Consider the following 18,199-nt stretch of genomic DNA (forward strand, 5'->3'; position numbering starts at 1 on the left):
ACTATGGGGTACCACTTCACACCTATCAGATTGGCTAAGATGACAAAAAAGGGAAAGTGATCAATATAGGGGAGGTTGTGGGGAAGATTGGGAAATTAATGCACTGTTGGTGGAATTGTGAACTAATCTGAGCACTCTAGAGAGCAATAGGAACTATGCCCAAAGAGCAATGAAACTGATCATACCCTCTGATACAGCAATACCAATACTAGGCCTATATCCAAAAAAAATCATAAAAAATGGGAAAAGTCTCACATGTTCAAAAATATTTATAGCAGCTCTTTTTTTTTTATTGGCAAAGAATTGGAACTGAAAGGAAGCCTATCAACTGGGGAAAGGTTGAACAAGTTATAGTATATGAATGTTATGGAATATTATTGTTCTATAAGAAGCCGTGAATGGTCGGACTTCTGAGAAGTATGGAAAGAATTACACAATCTAATGCTGAGCAAAGGGAGTGGAAACAAGAGAACACTGTACACATTAATAACAACACTGTGATACTGTTTGATAAACCCAAAGAGTCCAGCTTTTGGGATAAAAACTCTAGGAAAATTGAAAGTTAGCATGGCAGAAACTTGGATTAGACCAACACCTCACACCCTACACCAAGATAAGTTAAAAATAGATACACAATTTAGACATAAAAACAATATTATAAGCAAACTAGAAGATCAAGGAGCAGTTTACCTGCCAGATTTATGGAAAGAGAAGCAGTTTATGACCAAGGAAGAGATGGAGAACATCATTAAAAACAAACTAGACAATTTTGATTACATTAAATTAAAAAGCTTTTGCACAGACAAAACCACTGTAACCAAGATCAAAAGAAATGTAGTAAATTGGGAAACAATTTTTGCAACTAGTATTTCTGACAAAGAACTCATTTCTAAAATATATAGAGAACTGAGTCAAATCTTAAAAAAAAAAAACAAGCCATTTCCCAACTGACAAATGGTCAAATGATCTACAAAGGCGATTTATAGATGAGGAGATCAAAGCGATCCATAGTCATATAAAAAATTGCTCTAAATCATTACTTAGAGAAATGCAAATTAAAGCTTCTCTGAGATACCACCTCACACCTCTCAGACTGGCCAATATGACCAGAAAGGATAATGATCATTGTTGGAAGAGATGTAAGAAATCTGGGACACTATTACATTGTTGGTGGAGCTGTAAACTCATCCAACCTTTCTGGAGAGAAATTTAGAACTATGCCCAAAGGGCCACAAAAATGTGCATACCTTTTGATCCAGCAATACCACTATTGGGTCTATACCCTGAAGAGATGAAGAAAAAGGGTAAAAATATTACTTGTACAAAAATATTCATAGCAGCTGTTTGTGGTGGCTAAGAATTAGAAATTAAGTGAACGTCCATCAATTAGGGAACGGTTTAATAAACTATGGTATATGTATGTGATGGAACACTATTGTACTATTAGAAACCAGGAGGGATGGGAATTCAGGGAAGCCTGGAGGGATTTGTATGAATTGATGCTAAGCGAGATGAGCAGAACCAAAAAATATCATACACCTTAACAGCAACATGGGAGTGATGATCAACCGTAATGGACTTGCTCATTCCATCAGTGAAACAATCAGGCACAATTTTGGGGGTATCTGCAATGGAGAATCTGTATCCAGAAAATAAATGTGGAGTTTGAACAAAGGCCAAAGACCATTACCATTCATTCATTCCTTCCTTCATTCATTCATTCATTTATTTTTAGGTTTTTGCAAGGCAATGGGGTTAAGTGGCTTGCCCAAGGCCACACAGCTAGGCAATTATCAAGTGTCTGAGACCGGATTTGAACCCAGGTACTCCTGATTCCAGGGTTGGTGCTTTATCCACTGCGCCACCTAGCTGCCCCCATTAACTTTAATTTAAAAAAAAAACCTGTTATCTTACTATGTAATTTTGCTATCTCTTATACTTTATGTTTCTTCCTTAAGGATCTGATTTCTCTCTCATCACATTCAATGGAGATCAGTATATACCATGGAAACAATGTAAAGATTAATAGACAGCCTTCTGTGGGGGGTGGGAGGAGGGAAGCAATATTGGGGGAAAACTGTAAAATTCAAAATGAATAAAATCTTTCTTTTATAAACAAAAAACAACAACAACAACAAAACCACTGCGAGTTGATCAATTCTGATGGATGGAGTTCCTCTCAGTGGTTCAGAGATCTAGGACAACCCTGGAGGACCTGTTATGGATAACACCATCCACATCCAGAGATTAAAAAAACCCAATTCCCCCCACCCCACCCCAAATTTGCATGGATACTACGTTCACTTTCTTACAAGTTCTCTTATGTTTTTCTTTCCTATCCCATGCTTTTCCTTCTTTTTCCTCATTCCTAATTCCTCATATAGAAAATGACTAAACACAAATGTATATGTCCAATATTCACCAGACTGTTTGCCGCTGAGGGGAAGGGTTTGTGAAGGGAGGGTAGAAGGAAATTATGTAACTTATAAACAGGCATATGCGTGTGGATGAGTGTTGAAAATTTTTCATAACATGTAATTGGAAAAATAAAATATCACTTGGAAAATTTTTTTTAAAAAATAGTTCCTCTTTTAAAACCTTCTTCCATATGACTTCCCTCCACTCCATTTGTTGAATTAAGTTTTCTGCAACAAGGATCATATATTTGGTCAATGTTAGATCCTTTAAAAGTCTTAATTTGAAAACCTAAATCAGTCTTTGAAGATGCAATATGGTCTACAACTGCTTTCTTCTCCTATGGAAATGGTTAGCTAATTTTTGGAGTGTATTAACATGGTCCCTAAATACATATGTACAAGTTGTCAAGATTAGTTATTGACTTTTCAATCTATTTGCATTCTTCGAGTGGCTCATAGATTTAGAGTTGGAAGGGCCCTTAAAGGCTATTTCATTTAATTTCTTCAATTAATGGATGAGGAAATTGAGATTCAGGAAGGCCAAATCCGTTGCCCAAAGTGGTAGAGAGAATAAGTCTCAGAAGTAGGATCTGAACTCAGGTTCTCTAATTCAAAGAGATGGTGAGTGTTCTTTCCACTGCTACATTGCCACATCCCCTTGCTTTGCTTTAGTTCACTTACCCAATTCTCTAGTCCAACAGTAGTCATTGCTACTTTTTAAAAAATATTTCCATAGTAATAAATTTAAGATTTTCAAAAAGCTTTGTAGATGTTATCATTTGATCCTCACAACCACTCTTAAGTTAAATATGTCTTGGTTCCTCTAATTCAACAGAAGTTATTTTGATTTCAGAATATTTGAAGATATATCACTTACCTCCAAGTAAGATACTTTCAGGGTGAATTCAAAGTCCACCTTCTTGTTCATTTCTGTGAAAAGTAGTTGTATTACGCGAGGGATGACTCCAACTGTTGGTTCATTCTCTTGAGCTGCAGTATAGGCACTTCCCATGGAAAATGTTTTTCCAGAGCCAGTCTGTCCATAGGCCAGAACAGTTGCATTATACCCTAGACAGAACAGAAATCACACATGTGGTTCTCAGAACCCTTTCAATCCAAAAACACACTGGCCTTTTTTAACTAGAATCTTCTAACTCCATCATCATTCCGACAGTTAACTTAAAATCAAGCTGTCTCAAAAACACCTAGACCTTCTCTACCCCTAATTGGAGAAATCCTGGCTTAGAGTAATAAGAATGTAATTTAAGTTTCAGAAGTCATGAAAATAGGAAGTAAGCCTAGTAGTAATTTGCTATTCATCCGATCAGTCGAAAACACCTTTCTAGGTAAATCTTTCTGTCAGTGAAACATAATCCCCTAATAGTAGAATGCTATTCTCTAACCCCAAAAGACAAACCACTGACTGCCTTCCACCAGTCAGAAATTTCCAAGATAACTCAGGTGCCTAAAACTCGAGCAGCATGAACAAACTTCTTCCTCTCACAAGAAGCCACTTGGGTTTCAGTGTTACTGTGACCTCCTTGATCTGGTAATGATCTCAGTCCTTTCACCGATGTGAACAGGCTCAACTGTTACCAAGCCTGTAGTATGTGGCAGGAAGGAAAATGAGAAGACCTGGGTTCTAGGCCTTGCTGCAACCTGAATAAGGCAATGTTATTCTTCTATGACTGTCTTTTCAACTAAACCCCAATAGACTTGCTGTGATTTAAAAAGTTTTGTAAACCTTAAGGTTTCAACAAAACAGATAAGTTATTAGGGAGGTGAACCCCGCCTCCCCCTGCCAAACTGAAAAGATAGAGAAAGTAGCTGTTCTTGAGTTTAAGCCACCAGGCATAGATTGAGAAAAAATCAGTCATTTTAGGTTGCATCTGTGTGAAGGTGACACTGCCTGTCCTTGGCCCTGCCAAGCATAAATGCAAGGGTTATTGGTTATTGTGCCCATGTCAGGGTCTCATGCAGACAGCCCAAGGTCTCCTGGAAGATGTTACTTCTGTTTTAACAATCAATCCACTGGTAGATCAGGGAATGTTAGAGATAGATAACAATTTGCCAGGATTTAGTTAAACTTTTGACAAATTCTTCCCTTCTATTCCTAGCTCACAGTTGTGAGCTAGACAGTAGTACTGTTAGATGGAAGCTTTGATGAATGCCCTGGTTGCCATTCTTCCATTCCAATGCCACCTTGGAAGGAGACCTTTTGGAAGTGGAGGATCCTGGAACTCTGGGCTTAGTCCTGGGCTGCTCAGAAGTTTACTAGTGACTCAGATCAGGGCATATTGAACAGGCTCATTTGCAGTATGGCTCCTGTACAGATGGACTCATTTGATCTTTACAATAGCTCTGAAAAGGTCATGGGAATGGAAGAGACCAAGGCACTGGAAGGGCAGGGCTAACACTGAATGACAGCCAGAATCTGCTAAATCTGGAAAGGCTAGAATGCTGAGGCAAACTCAAAATGATGATATTAAATATGGACAAAAAAAGTCTTACACTTGGGTTAAAAAAAAATCAGCTTAAGTATGAAGCAGGGTAGTATGGTGACGAGGATACTTGAATTTTGGAAGACGAGGATTCACATCCAACAGTTATAAACTATGTGTGTGTGATCCAAGTCAGTCACTTGACCTCTTAAGCCTCAGTTTCCTAATCTGTAAAATCCACAACTAGGAAGGTAACATACTTTTGGCCCTGCCCAGGTCCAGGCTTTTGTTATTTTCTAAGCATCACATTTTAGGAAGGAAGAAAGATACACTGAGAAGCTAAAAAAAAAAAATCTAGAGAATAGTGACCAGGAGGGGACAGAAGAATCTTCAGAACATTTGTTACTGAGGGCAACCAAGGGTAGGTGGGAGGCAACTGGGGAGCAGATTAGAGTCACCCAGTTTTGCTCCAGGTCACACTTAAAATAGTAACAATCTGGAGGGGTGAAGAACTCTGTAACAATGAGTTATCCCAAAGAGTAGGCTGTCCCAAGAGACAGATTTCCCCTCACACTGGAAGGTGTGATGAGCTAACCTTTTTGTTAGGTTTGGGCTAGACCAAATGGCCTCTGGGGTCCCTTCTGATTCTGAGTTAGTCCTGGGACTCTCATCAACTAAGTAAATGACTATAATCAAGCCATTTAGTTTGTGTGAAACTTGTATGAACTAATGCTGAGTAAAGTGAGCAGAAGCAGAAGAACATGGTACATATTAACAGCAACATTGTGTGAAGATCAACTGTGATGGACTTGGCTCCTCTCAGCAGTTCAATGAGCAAAGACAATTCTAAAGGACTTGTGATGGACAATGCCATCCACAGCCAGAGGGAAAAAACTATGGAGTCTGAATGTAGAGCAAAGCAGACATTTAATGTTTTTTCTTTCTTTTCCATGGCTTTTTTCCCCCTTTAAATATGATTCTTCTTTCACAATATGACTCATATGGAAATATGTTAAACATGATTGTACATAAACAACCAATATCAGATTACTCCCTGCCATTGGGAAGGGGAGGGAAGAGAGGGAGGTAAAAAAATGTGGAACTTGAAAGCTTACAGAAAGATGAATGCTGAAAACTATCTTTGCATGGAATTGAAAAAATAAAATAACGTAACATTCTTAAACAGAAAAAGAACCGTAGTTGCCCATCTGAAAGGGTTATAGTTCCAGCGCATGCTCCCTAAATGTCACTTGTGGGTCAACCACTCTAAAACCTTTTGAAAAGAACAAATAAGGCAACAGAACCTTGAACATAGCAAATGCTTAATACTTGCTAGCTGACTGACTTTTTTTTTATTTATTTGATCTATTGGCCACTCAATTTGGGTGAAAATTTTTGGCTTCTGACTTCTAAAAGACACTATAGCAACATTTCCTTTAAAGAATGATAGTGGAGAATAAGGTATTCCTCAGAAAGTTTCCCAGCAGTTTGGATGTTTGTGGCTGTTCAATGATTTCAGTCATATTCATATCTTTGGAGAAAACTCCTAAATCCCATTTGGGAGTTTTTTTGACAGAAATCCTGGAGTGGTCTGCCATTTCCTTCTCTAGCTCATTTGACCGATGAGGAATCTGAGGCAAACAGGGTTAGTGACTGGTCCAGGGTCATACAGCTAGTTAAGTGCCTGAGATCAGATTTGAACTCAAAGATGAGTTTTCCTGATTCCAGGCCCTCTGCTCAGTTTGTAGAAAGAACATAATTGAATGTGCTTTTGAATTTCAAAGGTCATTCCAGTTATTCTTCTGCAATATAGTGTACATTAACAAATGCCACGCTTGAAAATGAGAGGCTTGTTAGCCTTATTCCTAAAAGTGTCCAGATTTCTGTGCTTTGGATCCAGCCACCTTTGTGGACCTCTGGGGTGGCCTTGTTGCTTCTTGCCATCAGGATGGCAACCTGCTATCTATTCCTTCAATCTGCTATTTTGATGCTTCTCTTCGGGGGGGGGGGTGCTTTAATCAACAGCATAGGCTAGTTGTGCTACAAGTACATGGAACTGTAAACTTAATTAGAATGTCTGATCATGAACTAGGATCTAACAACTAGCAGTTGGAAGACCTGGGTTCAAATTCCACTTTGATATTCACTTCTTGTTGGACTTTAGGCCTCCATCTCCTCATCCAGGAAGGTTGTGGACACTAGATGCTCTCTAAAGCATTTCTCTCTCAAGTTGTCAGTCTTCTTGCAAAGGTCATTTCCCAAACAATCTGCATACAACTTATAGTCTTAAAAAAAACAAAAATCCACTTCCCCAATTGACAAATGGTCAAAGGATATGCAAAGGCAGTTTACAGATGAGGAGATCAAAGCGATCCATAGTCATATGAAAAATTGCTCTAAATCATTACTTATTAGAGAAATGCAAATTAAGGCTTCTCTGAGGTACCACCTCACACTGGCCAATATGACCAGAAAGGATAATGATCATTGTTGGAAGGGATGTGGGAAATCTGGGACACTAATACGTTGTTGGTGGAGCTGTGAACTTATCCAACTTTTCTGGAGAAAAATGTAGAACTATGCCCAAAGGGCCACAAAAATGTGCATACCCTTTGATCTAGCAATACCACTATTGGGTCTATTATACCCTGAAAAGATGATGAAAAGGGATAAAAACATCACTTGTGGGGTGGCTAGGTAGCGCAGTGGATAAAGCACCGGCTCTGGAGTCAGGAATACCTGGGTTCAAATCTGGTCTCAGACACAGACCTAGGGGTGTGGCCTTGGGCAAGCCACTTAACCCTATTTGCCTTGCAAAAACCTAAAAAAACCCCAAAAAACATCACTTGTACAAAAATATTCATAGTGGCCCTGTTTGTGGTGACAAAGAATTGGAAATCAAGTAAATGTCCTTCAATTGGGGAATGGCTTAGCAAACTGTGGTAGATGTATGTCATGGAACACTATTGTTCTATTAGAAACCAGGAGGGATGGGAATTCAGGGAAGCCTGGAGGGATTTGCATGAACTGACGCTGAGTGAGATGAGCAGAACCAGAAAAACACTGTACACCCTAACAGCAACATGGGGGTGATGATCAACCTGGATGGACTTGCTCATTCCATCAGTGTAACAATCAGGGACAATTTGGGGCTCTTTGCGATGGAGAATGCCATCTGTATCCAGAGAAAGAATTGTGGAGTTTGAACAAAGACCAAGGACTATTACCTTCAATTTAGGAAAAAAAACTGATATCTTATTGTCTGATCTTGCCATCTCTTATACTTTAAGTTTCCTTTCTTTCTTAAGGATCTGATTTCTCTCTCATCACATTCAATTTGGATCAATGTATAGCATGGAAACAATGCAAAGACTGGCAAATTGCCTTCTGTGGGGGTGGGGGGAGGGAGTAAGATTAGGGGGAAAATTGTAAAACTCAAAATAAATCTTAAAAAAAAACAAAAACCCCTAAACTCTGAAGACGCAGAAAGGTTAAGGGATTTAGCCATGGTCACATAGCTACAAGTACAATCAGAAATGATGCTACATAAAAAACAAGTTAAAGTGGGCATGTTTGATTTTGAAAAGAATAGACTTAGAGGAAAGATGCCATCAAAAGTCTGAAAGGCAACTGTGTGAAAGGTTAGACTTCTTGACAACATTAGAGGCAGCTCAAGATCAAAGGCCAGAATCAGTGTGTGGAAAGCTTCTTTCTGCTGGCCAAGCTGTCTGACAATAGAAGAAACTGTACTGAGAGAATAGGGAGTTCCCTGGAATTGGAAAATCATTTACTAAGAATTCCTATTTTGATAAGGAAGTAGTGCTTGACAACTACTGCTTCTTTTAGATGATATGTTCTTTTCTTTTTTTGGTTTTGCAAGGCAATAGGGTTAAGTGACTTATCTGGGGTCACATAACTAAAAGTATTAAGTGTCTGAGTCAGGTCCTCCTGACTCCAGAACTGGTGCTCTATCCACTATGCCACCTAGCTGCCCCAAGATGATATATTCTTAACCTGAAACAGCTAGGTGGCATAGTGGATAGAGTCCTGGGCCTGGAGCCAGGAAGATCTGAATTCCAATTACATCTTAAACATTTACCAGCTAGGAAAACTAACAACCTCAGTCTGCCTTAGTTTCCAGAATTATAAAATGGGGTTAATAATGGCACTTAGCTCTCAGGGGAATCAGTTGTAATGATCAAATGAACAGATCTTTAGGAAACACTCAGGGTCTGGTCCATACAAGGCATTTCATAAACATTTGTTCCCTCTCTAGCCCCACTTTGGTGAACTCTGACAGCTTTACTTGCACATAATTGGCTTCTTTTGTAATCTCAGGGATTTTATTTTATCCATTTCAATCCCTAATTCTCACGGAGGCCCTGGGGCTCCACAACATGAGGAAGGTCAAGAAACCTTGGTTTGGACGGACTAACTTTTAATCCCTAAATGTCTTCTGTTACATTGCATTTTAACTTGTAAACTGAATATCCTGGTACCCTCCAATATAAGCTAGGAGTCACTCAGAATGCTGCTTCTAGACCTTTGGAGCAGGGTGACAGACTTGACTGCAATCAAATGGGCCTTAACCCCAGGGAGGGCTATAGTTAGGAGCCCAGGCTGCTCAGAGTTCATGGAAATATGAAACGTTTCTGTTTGGGTCTTTCCCTACCAGACTAATTCTTTTTTTTTCTGACTAGGTAAGAGAAGTTATTCTTTGCCTCATTTGTTGCCTTCCCTTAATCATATAATGGGCATTGCTGCCTCAGTCAACCTAAGACCTGTTAATAGACCTTAGGTCTATTAATAGACCTTAGGTCTATTAGGTCAAGGTTTCCTACGGCATTCAGGATCATCTGTAGTCATTCTGATTAATTTCTGGCCACTGGATCCAAATGGATCTGGAGGAGAAAGTAAGGCTGGTGACTTAGCACAGATATGCTTCACTTAAATCCAATTTACATGCATGGTATCTCCTTCCTGATGTCACAGGGAGTTCTGTTGAGGAGGAAGTACAGCAAGAAACGAAGGCCAAACAAAACAAAGGCTAAGTATGTCTAAGGAATAAGAAGGATCAAAGACATCTATAGCATGGATAGGATTCCCATGGTGGCTGGAGAAATATTCCTTAGCACTAAGGCAGGATGCTTCCTCACCTTGAAAGATACCCTTTATGAGAGGAGCGACTGCTGTGTTGAAGACTTCTTCTTGCTCCACCGATGGGTCAAACACAAAGTCGTAGGTAAAGCATTTGTCCCCACTGCCAACTACCACCTAAAAAGAGCAAAGAACAGGCAGGGGTGTGCTAGGTGATACAATGAGTCCCAGTCACTGGGCTCAGGGGACAGCTAGCCCTCCCTCACCTGAGGCTCTCCAGGCACAAAGGAAAGGCAAGTCTTGCAGCCTTCATCCAGTTCCTTGCGGAGAAGTGGGCGGCAGCGCAGGGCCACCTTGACTGGGATTCCCTTTACCTCTTCCTTCATCATTGTCTTGAAGCTTTAATGCTGCCAGCAAGAAAGGTGAGAACTGTTAGTAAGGTGCCTGACTAGGTAGGACCTCTCAACTCTTCAGTTCAGCCTTTAGATCCTCCCCCCTCACCTTTCCAAACTCCAGTTTCCATACAACTGTCACAATTTCCTTAATCTCCCAATCTCCTTGGTTTTCTCATAACCATCTTCTCTTCTCCCGAGACCCTTCACTTCCCCCTAGTCTACTTAATTCATCTCACCATGGCCAAAACCTCAACATCTCCTCAGCCTTTACATTCCCCAGAATCTATTTGGTCTACCCATACTCATCAAAATCTCTTCTGACTCTTCCTTCATTGCTTAAAAATTTCATGGTTCATCACCCACAGAATTTCAGACTTTTCAGGACATTAACATTTTCTTACCCTACAAATCTACTCACATTGCTGTCTCTATCTTCACCCCACCCCATACTCCTGAGGCTCTAATATGCACCTCCTCTGCCTCTTCACGGTGTCCCCAAATCTCCTGTGTCTCTTCACCCTCAAAATCTCTGACCCTTCACAATGTCAGCATCTCCACTGCCTCATTTCTAAATTTTGGCCTCTCTGTGACTCCACCATCTCAGTCTCTCTCCCTCCCAATGATATGACCCACGTCAGTCTCTTCATTCACCCAAATTTCTTCTGCCTCACTCCCCAAATCTCATTTCCTCACTGTGCCCCCCAATCTCTGAGTCTTCTTGACCTCAACGTCAACTCGATGTCCTTCCCACCCACCATCTCTCCCTCCCACCACGACTCCCGCTCAGGCCTGTCTCCTCATTCCTCAGGAGAGCCAGAAGCTCACCAAAATCCCCGCCCCCCCAAGGATCCCCACGAATCCACTAGCTCCAGTCTCTTCTTCGGCCTCAGCCCCCCCAATCTCACCTCCTCCCTGTGCCCCCCCCCCCCCCCGGCTCGGACTCCTCTGGGCGTCAAGGTGTCCTAAGCCTCCTGGCCACCCCCCTTCCCCCATGATCGCTGGCAGGGCCTCAACCTCCTCACTCCTCATTTCTCCCCAGTCTCTTCAGGAGCTAGTTATGTCCTCAGCCTTCCCCCACCCCCACCCAAGCTCCTCAGTCTCCCCACGACGGTCCCCAGCCCCTTGGGGGCTCCTCCCCCCCTCACGGCGCCGCGGAGCCTTGTTCTGTCACGTTCCCCCCGCGCCCCTTGGGGTCTTTGGGGTCTCCGCGCTCCTCGCGCCCCCCGCGTCCCCCGCCCGCGGCTCACCGGCTGGTCTCCCGGGTCAGGGCCGCCGCGTTCCTTGCCTGGGCCTCCTGGGCCGCGCTCCCTCGGCGGCAGCTTTTAACCGCCAAGTTTCAAATCAGCCTGCCAATGGCTGGAGGCCGCGAAGGGGCGGGACTTCCGAGGCGGAGGCGAGGCCCGGGGCGCAGGCGCACGTCACGGCAGGCTCCGGCTCCGCCCCCTACGCACCCCGCCCCTCCCAGGGAGACACCGCGGCAGGGCTGGGCTCTCCCGAGCTCCCCGCCTGCCGGGGTCCTCTTCGCTTCCGCTTCCGGCTCTCAGTCACCGGCACGGGCGCCCGAAAGTCCAAGCTGGCGGTGGCGCCGGAGCCCCAGTCCAGGTGAGGCGGCGGTAGCGCGGACTAGGGGTTGGGCCGGGGGCGGGGGCGCGGGGGCGCGAGGGCGGTGCCAGCTGTTAGCTGGCGGGGGCGCCCGCAGAGGGAAGCGGAAAAGGTTGGCTCGCCCTGGCCATGGGCTTCTCCAGCCCCGCCTCTGCTCGGAGCTGGGCTGCGCCTACGCCTCCCGGGCCCTTAGGGCTGCTGCGAGGTGGGCGTGGCCGGCCTAGACGTGCTGGGCCCTTGTCCCACCTCCTCCCTGGGACCCTGAGCCAGCCAGGTCGTCCGTCGGTGCTCACTGGCCCCTCCCAAAGACTTGAAGGGGCACAGAAGGGATGGGGATCCCTCTGTCAGAGACTGGGGGAGAACCAGCTTTTAAGCGCTTTCTAGGTGCTAAGCACTTTACAAATATGTGATCCTCACGGCCCTGGGAGGTATTAGGGTTCCCTTTTTGTAACTGAGGAAATTGAAGCTGATGGAAGTGCAATGACTTGCCCAAGGGCCAGCAGCTAGTAACTTCCTGAGGCCAACTTTGAACTCAGGTCTTCTTGGTTCCAAGCCATTTTGCCACCGAGGTGTCATAGAACGTTAGATTTGGAAAGCCCTTTACAAAAACTTTTCATTTTGGCCAAACGACATTGGTAGAGGGAGTTCTCCCTACTAATGAAATAACAGACTGTGTATATAGTTGTCATGGATAGGCTTTCAGAACATAGCTTACACAATGGCATGACATAATGTAAGGAAATTCGTTTGCAAATTTTAAAGGGTTCGTCAGCTCTATCTAACCTTGTTTTCTAACCAATTTATCTGACGCTGCTGCTGCTATACTTCAAAATAAAGCAAACTTTGAGAGTGTGTGTGTGTGTGTGTATGTGTGTGTGGGAGTTGGCATCCGGTACCCCTGTATATAACTGACCCAGACCCAGGTACTCTTTACCAGCTCCCCCTTCTTAATCCCAGCTTTCAAGATATCTCATATGATCCAGACTCATAGCCATAGGTGGGTTCAAGGCATGGGGGCAAGGGAAGGAGAGAGGGATGGTTGGCTCAGATCACCTTGGCATCATTCTTATGCCAGATTGAACTACAGAATTTTAGAGCAAGAGCTGGAAGGGGCTATAGAAGTCATCACTTTTATTTTCCAGAGGAGACAACGAAGACCCAAAGAGAGGCAGTGCTTTCCCCAAGGTAGAATTTGAACCCTGGTTCAGAACCAGTACTCTCTAAATCAGTTGTGCTCTGTTTGACTCTCCCTTCTGAGCTGAATGCCAGTTTATGTTTATGCCCTTCAGCCCCTCTCCAGAAATGGAAGGCCAGATTCCTTACGATGATTACCCGGTAGTCTTCCTGCCACCCTATGAGAATCCCCCAGCCTGGATTCCTCCTCATGAGGTATTTTGTTATTCAGTTCTTTTTGTGTGGGGGCTGTGGGAGAATGGGGAGGCAGCTGTGACTCAGGGGTTTGGTTTTTGGAGGATAGAATGGAGCTAGCAATTGTAGCATAAGACCTAGAATGAAGCAAATCTGCCTCACTGTCCTACCATGGACACCCTACTCTGTCCCTTGTGCCTCTGATGTGGAATAGCAAATCTCCAGGGTGTATCTTCCTTGGGGTGGGCTCTTCTAAACAACTAGTTGTTGTTTAGTCATTTTAGTTGTGTCTGACCCTCTTTGATCCCATTTGGGGTTTTCTTGACCAAGATACTGAAGTGGTTTGCCATTTTCTTCTCCACCTCATTTGACAGCTGAGGAAACTGAAGTGAACAGAGGGGTCAGGTCTGTTGCTCAGGGTCACAGAGCTAGGAAGTATCTGAGGCCAAATTTGAAATTAGGAAGAAGAGTCTTACTGTTTCCAAGCCTAGTGCTCTATCCACTAGCTGCCCAAACAGCTGTAGTTAAACTGTACTCTAATTCCTGCGCAACCTGCCCCTCCTAGGGCATTCTAAACATATAGAGCCCAATGGTTTTCATTTCATCAGTAGGAGAGGACTAAAATTTGCCTGCTCAGCTGGGTGATATTGGTGGCCTTCCTAGTGCAGCAGCCCTGGCTATTTGCTCTTGTCCTGGCTCCAGAACAATCTGAAAGTAGAACAGAGGGAAGACCTCTGGAAAGGGAGTGTGATTCTTGGGGGGGGGGCTGTGTATTACAGAGGGTCTACCACCCAGACTACAACAATGAATTGACCCAGTTCCTGCCTCGGACCATCACACTGAAGAAGCCCCCAGGAGCTCAGGTGAGCCTGTGGAGCAGCCTTTTCTTATGCCTGGTTTGAGTGGGCTTTGCCAAGGGGATTTGCTTGGAGCTTGGCCCAGGGTTTGAAGTTGATATAATCCAAGGCGGGCACTATTCTTCCCCTGATTCTGGGAAATGCCATCACCACTTATTTTCAACCTTCTCTCTACAAGAGACAAGCAAACTTTACTGTTCTTTGATGGGACTTGATATTCTATGGTGCCTTCTCTGTTGGACTTCCTTCACCGTGTTCTTCTCTTACAGTTGGGATTTAACATCCGTGGGGGAAAGGCCTCCCAGCTGGGTATCTTCATCTCCAAGGTGGGTCATCAAGAAAAGTGACCTCCTGCATTGTATTTGATCAGGAGCTTTGAAAAGAACTTTGGTTGGCCTGGAGTTAGGAGATGAATGTTCTGTTCCATAAACCAGCTCTTTACTGATGGCAGACCCATTTCTCAGTTCAATCATCCTAATTGCCAAATCAGCTTCCCCCCATCTGATTCATATTTGCTTCCCTACAAAACCATTTTCCTAAAACAATCCCATGTGTCCTTCAAATTCCTGACAGGTGATTCCTGACTCAGATGCCCATCGGGCAGGACTCCAGGAAGGAGATCAAGTCCTAGCTGTGAATGAAGTGGATTTCCAAGATATTGAGCACAGCAAGGTTTGGGTAACATGCCTGAGCTATGGTGAAAGAGCCCCAGCCTTGGTTGGGTCTGCTTGGGCATTAGGGGGTGGTCGAGGCCTGTGTTTCTCCTTTTTCGTAGTTCCTTCTGCCTTTCAGGCTGTGGAGATCCTGAAGACAGCCCGAGAGATCAGCATGCGAGTCCGCTTCTTCCCCTACAGTACGTTTCTCAAGGACAGACCCTTGGCTCTGGAGCTGATAGTCCCAGCTCTGTCTGAAATGCCGAGGACTCTAGCAGAAACCGGGAGGATGGGGCAAGCAGCCTCCTTGCCTGGTCTTCCTCTGGGTTCTTCTTCTTCCCAGATTACCATCGCCAGAAGGAGAGGACTGTGCATTAGGTAGGCGTTTCTCCTTCCCCTGCATGTAGACTCTGCCTGGAATACCTGACTGATTTAGGAAGCACCAGTGAAACCCTGCGCTGAACCAGACCTTGGCCTGTACTGCCCCAGAGTACCCTGCATTTGGCTTCATTTTCTGGATGGGCCTCAGGCCTTATAAAAGCAAGGGAACTTTTCAAGTGGAAATCCCTTTCTGTGCCAGCATTGATCTGAGACAAGGAGCCCAACAGAAGCCTCATTTTGCTCTTGTTCCCCCCCCCCCCAGCAAAATAAAAGGAAAATCTGAATTACTGTTGCTATGGCTCTATCATTTGGACTGGGCAAGTGTCAGATTCAAGGCAGGGAGGGAGCAGGATGGGAAAGTCTTGGTAACAGGCAGGAGTGACCTATGAGGTGGCCAAGTAGCACTCATTTCACCAGGGTTAGGTGAGAACAAAGTCACCCTGGAACCACCACAGCCATCTGGGCTTTCCTTTCAGTGGAAATCCATGTTATCCAGTGAGGGTGACTATAGGCACTATGGCTAATAGGTTCTGTTCTTTAGGGACCACTCCACTACTGCTCCCGTTCTGGGTTCCATTTTTGCCAGACCTTGTGTTGCTTCCTCAGCATCTGTGAAAGGGGAATGACTGCATAATTTTAGTGGGGTTAGCAGAGATCCCACCTCTGAGTTCCCCAAAGCACCGCAGCTTTCTCTGCCACCCTGACTTCTGCTTCCCTTGTTCTCATCACTCACATTTGGAACCTGATCCATGAAAATCTGCTTTTGCCACCCATCTGGTGTATGAACCTGAATAAAAGAGAGTCTGAGTTGGGAAGGGAAAGGAAAACAGAACCTCCATGGCTGGGATCTAAGGCAAAGCACAAGTAGAGTGGAGGAGGCCCTTGGACTTCATGCTAACTGACAGATTCTTTGTGATGTTCTCCATGATAGAATAAGACAAGCACATTCACATCAATTGGAAGCTATTTTGCCATCGTATAAATTCACCCTTGGTATCAAGCTGGGTCAAACATGAGGATCAGCAGGTCTCCAACCAGAAGGGATGATGTTAGCCCTGACTACATTCTTGTGAGAGATACAGTGCTAGGGAATAGTGCAAGTCAGGAGGAGCTGGGAGTAATGACCCCATCTAATGCCCTGACACCCAAACAGGAGGCAACCTGGAAGAAGTGAGAAAGAGCCTGACTTGTTCATCATTTCCCAACCTCCTATATCTGGGGTTTCTAGCCTCATTGTGCTTAGGGAATGGCATAGATGGCAAACTGCCATGCTCAGCAGGATATATGCTGGAGAAGTTACTGATCTGATACCTGCCAGGGTGGGAGATTGACTACCCTCTTCTTTACAATGAGCCTTTTCCTTGTTGGGGACAGCATTAGCATTCTCTCTGTTTCTTGGTCTCTCTCTCTCTCTCTCCCTCTCTCCCCTCTCTGCCATTAGATTCCAAAGGACTGGGTAGCTAGGTGGCACAGTGAATAGAGTACCAGCCCTGGAGTCAGGAGGCCTGAGTTCATACGTCATTAATTACCTAGGTATATGACCTTGGGCAAGTCACTTAACCCCATTGCTTTGCAAAAAAAAAAGATTCTAAAGGACTTAGACTAATATTGGAAGCCTCTTTCCCAGATTTCCCTATGCCCAAAGACTAGCAAGGGGACTCTGGTCCTAGGCTTAGGCAGGAGCTCCTGTTCCCAGCATGTTGCATTTGTAGGGTGAGCAACACCATTCCTCCTGATCCAGGACCTTGGGAATTTCCCCACCAGAGGGCCTTGCTCTGCTGTCTTCAGAGACAAAATAACCCAGCATTGCAATGTTGCTGATTTGATTGATATCAAAGGCTTCCAGCCTACTAATGGCCCAGGATTTCTGGTATTCCTGGTCATGTAGCACATTAGATATTATTTCTGTTTTTCTGACCTCCATGTCAATTTGGCACTGAAGGTTTGTGATTGAGGAGACCAAGTAAGGTCCTCCTCCAGGTGGCACTGGTAAGTGAAATCCTATTTTGGCTCTATGTTCTAGGGATTGTGCACCTTTGGGGAAGTTACATTTGTCTTCCCTAGGGTAGGGTCACTTCCACCTAGGAACCATTCCCCTGAGAAGGACTCATCCCAGTCATGATTGATGAGCATGGCTGGTCAATGCTCCTGGAGGTCTTCAAGGCTACTCCTTGTCTGGCCAGGATTGTCAATGGGGTGGGACTGGAGATTTTAGAGCTACTTGGACTCAAGGAAGCTGGTCTAGTGGGCCATGGGGATGGAAACTTCACCTGGGGGAGTGAATCCATGGCCTTAGCTTCGGGACCCCCTCATGCTGTGAAGCCCTCACTGCTGCTTCTTTCCCTTTCCTTATCCCTACCTCTTCTCTACCCCACCTCCACCTCCAGCAACATTTGCAGGTTTCCATCACTTGACCTTTTGGACAGTGGAAGGAGTCTGGCTAGGCTGCAGCTCCAACTTTGAGTCACCCTTCTTTTTGTTCTGCCATCCTACTGCTGGTCTGGTGGAGAAGCTAGATGGGTTCTACCAGAGAAAAGAAGGCTTCAGCAGAGGCCAAAGCAGGGCCACTTGAGCTTGATTTGGGAATGAGCTTTCCCAGCACACTGGTTCGAGAATGCCAACAAGGAAGGCTAGGACCACCAGCGTTGCCGTTTGCGCAGTAGGGCCAGGTGTGTGGCTAGAGGCTAAGACTAGACCTTGACCTTGAGGCCAAGAGAGAGGCTGGATGAGCAGTAGGCCAGAGCACGATTCCCTCGATTCCCGGTCAGGTTCTAGGGACTTCAGGTCAGACCTGTCGGTCTGTTGGTGCTGCTGAGGTCCTGACCTAGCAGGCTAGAGCTTCACGGGGAACCGATTGACTGAGCCTCTACGGCTCACTCCTATTGGGCAGCTCCAATGTCCTTTGTGATTGGCTGCTCTAAAAACCCACGGAGAGGTTGGGTGGGTCACCCAGAGTCCACCAGACTTTGTAGGATCTCTCTCGACCCC

General features: G+C 44.8%; 2 protein-coding genes across 10 annotated transcripts in view; one reads left to right on the forward strand and one right to left on the reverse strand.

Moving 5' to 3' along the window:
* The window catches only part of KIF4A (kinesin family member 4A), a 93,488-nt gene extending 81,806 nt beyond the window's left edge, over nt 1-11,682 (reverse strand). For all 3 annotated transcript variants that reach the window (XM_074208354.1, XM_074208355.1, XM_074208352.1), the window contains exons 1-4: nt 11,598-11,682; nt 10,222-10,362; nt 10,015-10,132; nt 3,295-3,485 (exon numbers count right to left, since the gene is read on the reverse strand). In XM_074208354.1, the coding sequence (XP_074064455.1) occupies nt 3,295-3,485; nt 10,015-10,132; nt 10,222-10,344 (432 nt within the window). In that variant the 5' untranslated portion in view covers nt 10,345-10,362; nt 11,598-11,682. The remainder of the gene's footprint in view (nt 1-3,294; nt 3,486-10,014; nt 10,133-10,221; nt 10,363-11,597) is intronic.
* Nucleotides 11,683-11,842: 160 nt separating this feature from the next.
* Nucleotides 11,843-15,489, forward strand: PDZD11 (PDZ domain containing 11). 7 transcript variants are annotated; one of them, XM_074199644.1, is made up of 8 exons: nt 11,849-11,952; nt 13,095-13,137; nt 13,242-13,341; nt 14,100-14,183; nt 14,447-14,503; nt 14,751-14,849; nt 14,970-15,030; nt 15,174-15,489. In XM_074199644.1, the coding sequence occupies exons 3-8, from the start codon at nt 13,255-13,257 to the stop codon at nt 15,206-15,208; spliced, it is 423 nt and encodes a 140-aa protein (XP_074055745.1). In that variant the 5' UTR covers nt 11,849-11,952; nt 13,095-13,137; nt 13,242-13,254; the 3' UTR covers nt 15,209-15,489. The 7 variants fall into 7 exon arrangements, with proteins under 7 accessions (XP_074055744.1, XP_074055745.1, XP_074055741.1 ...); XM_074199643.1 differs by having other exon boundaries at nt 11,843-11,952; nt 14,751-15,030; XM_074199640.1 differs by lacking the exon at nt 13,095-13,137 and having other exon boundaries at nt 11,869-11,952; nt 14,751-14,855; nt 14,953-15,030.
* Nucleotides 15,490-18,199: the final 2,710 nt, after the last annotated feature.

This window comes from Macrotis lagotis, chromosome X (assembly GCF_037893015.1).
Source record: "Macrotis lagotis isolate mMagLag1 chromosome X, bilby.v1.9.chrom.fasta, whole genome shotgun sequence".
NCBI classification, from domain to species: Eukaryota; Metazoa; Chordata; class Mammalia; order Peramelemorphia; family Peramelidae; genus Macrotis; species Macrotis lagotis.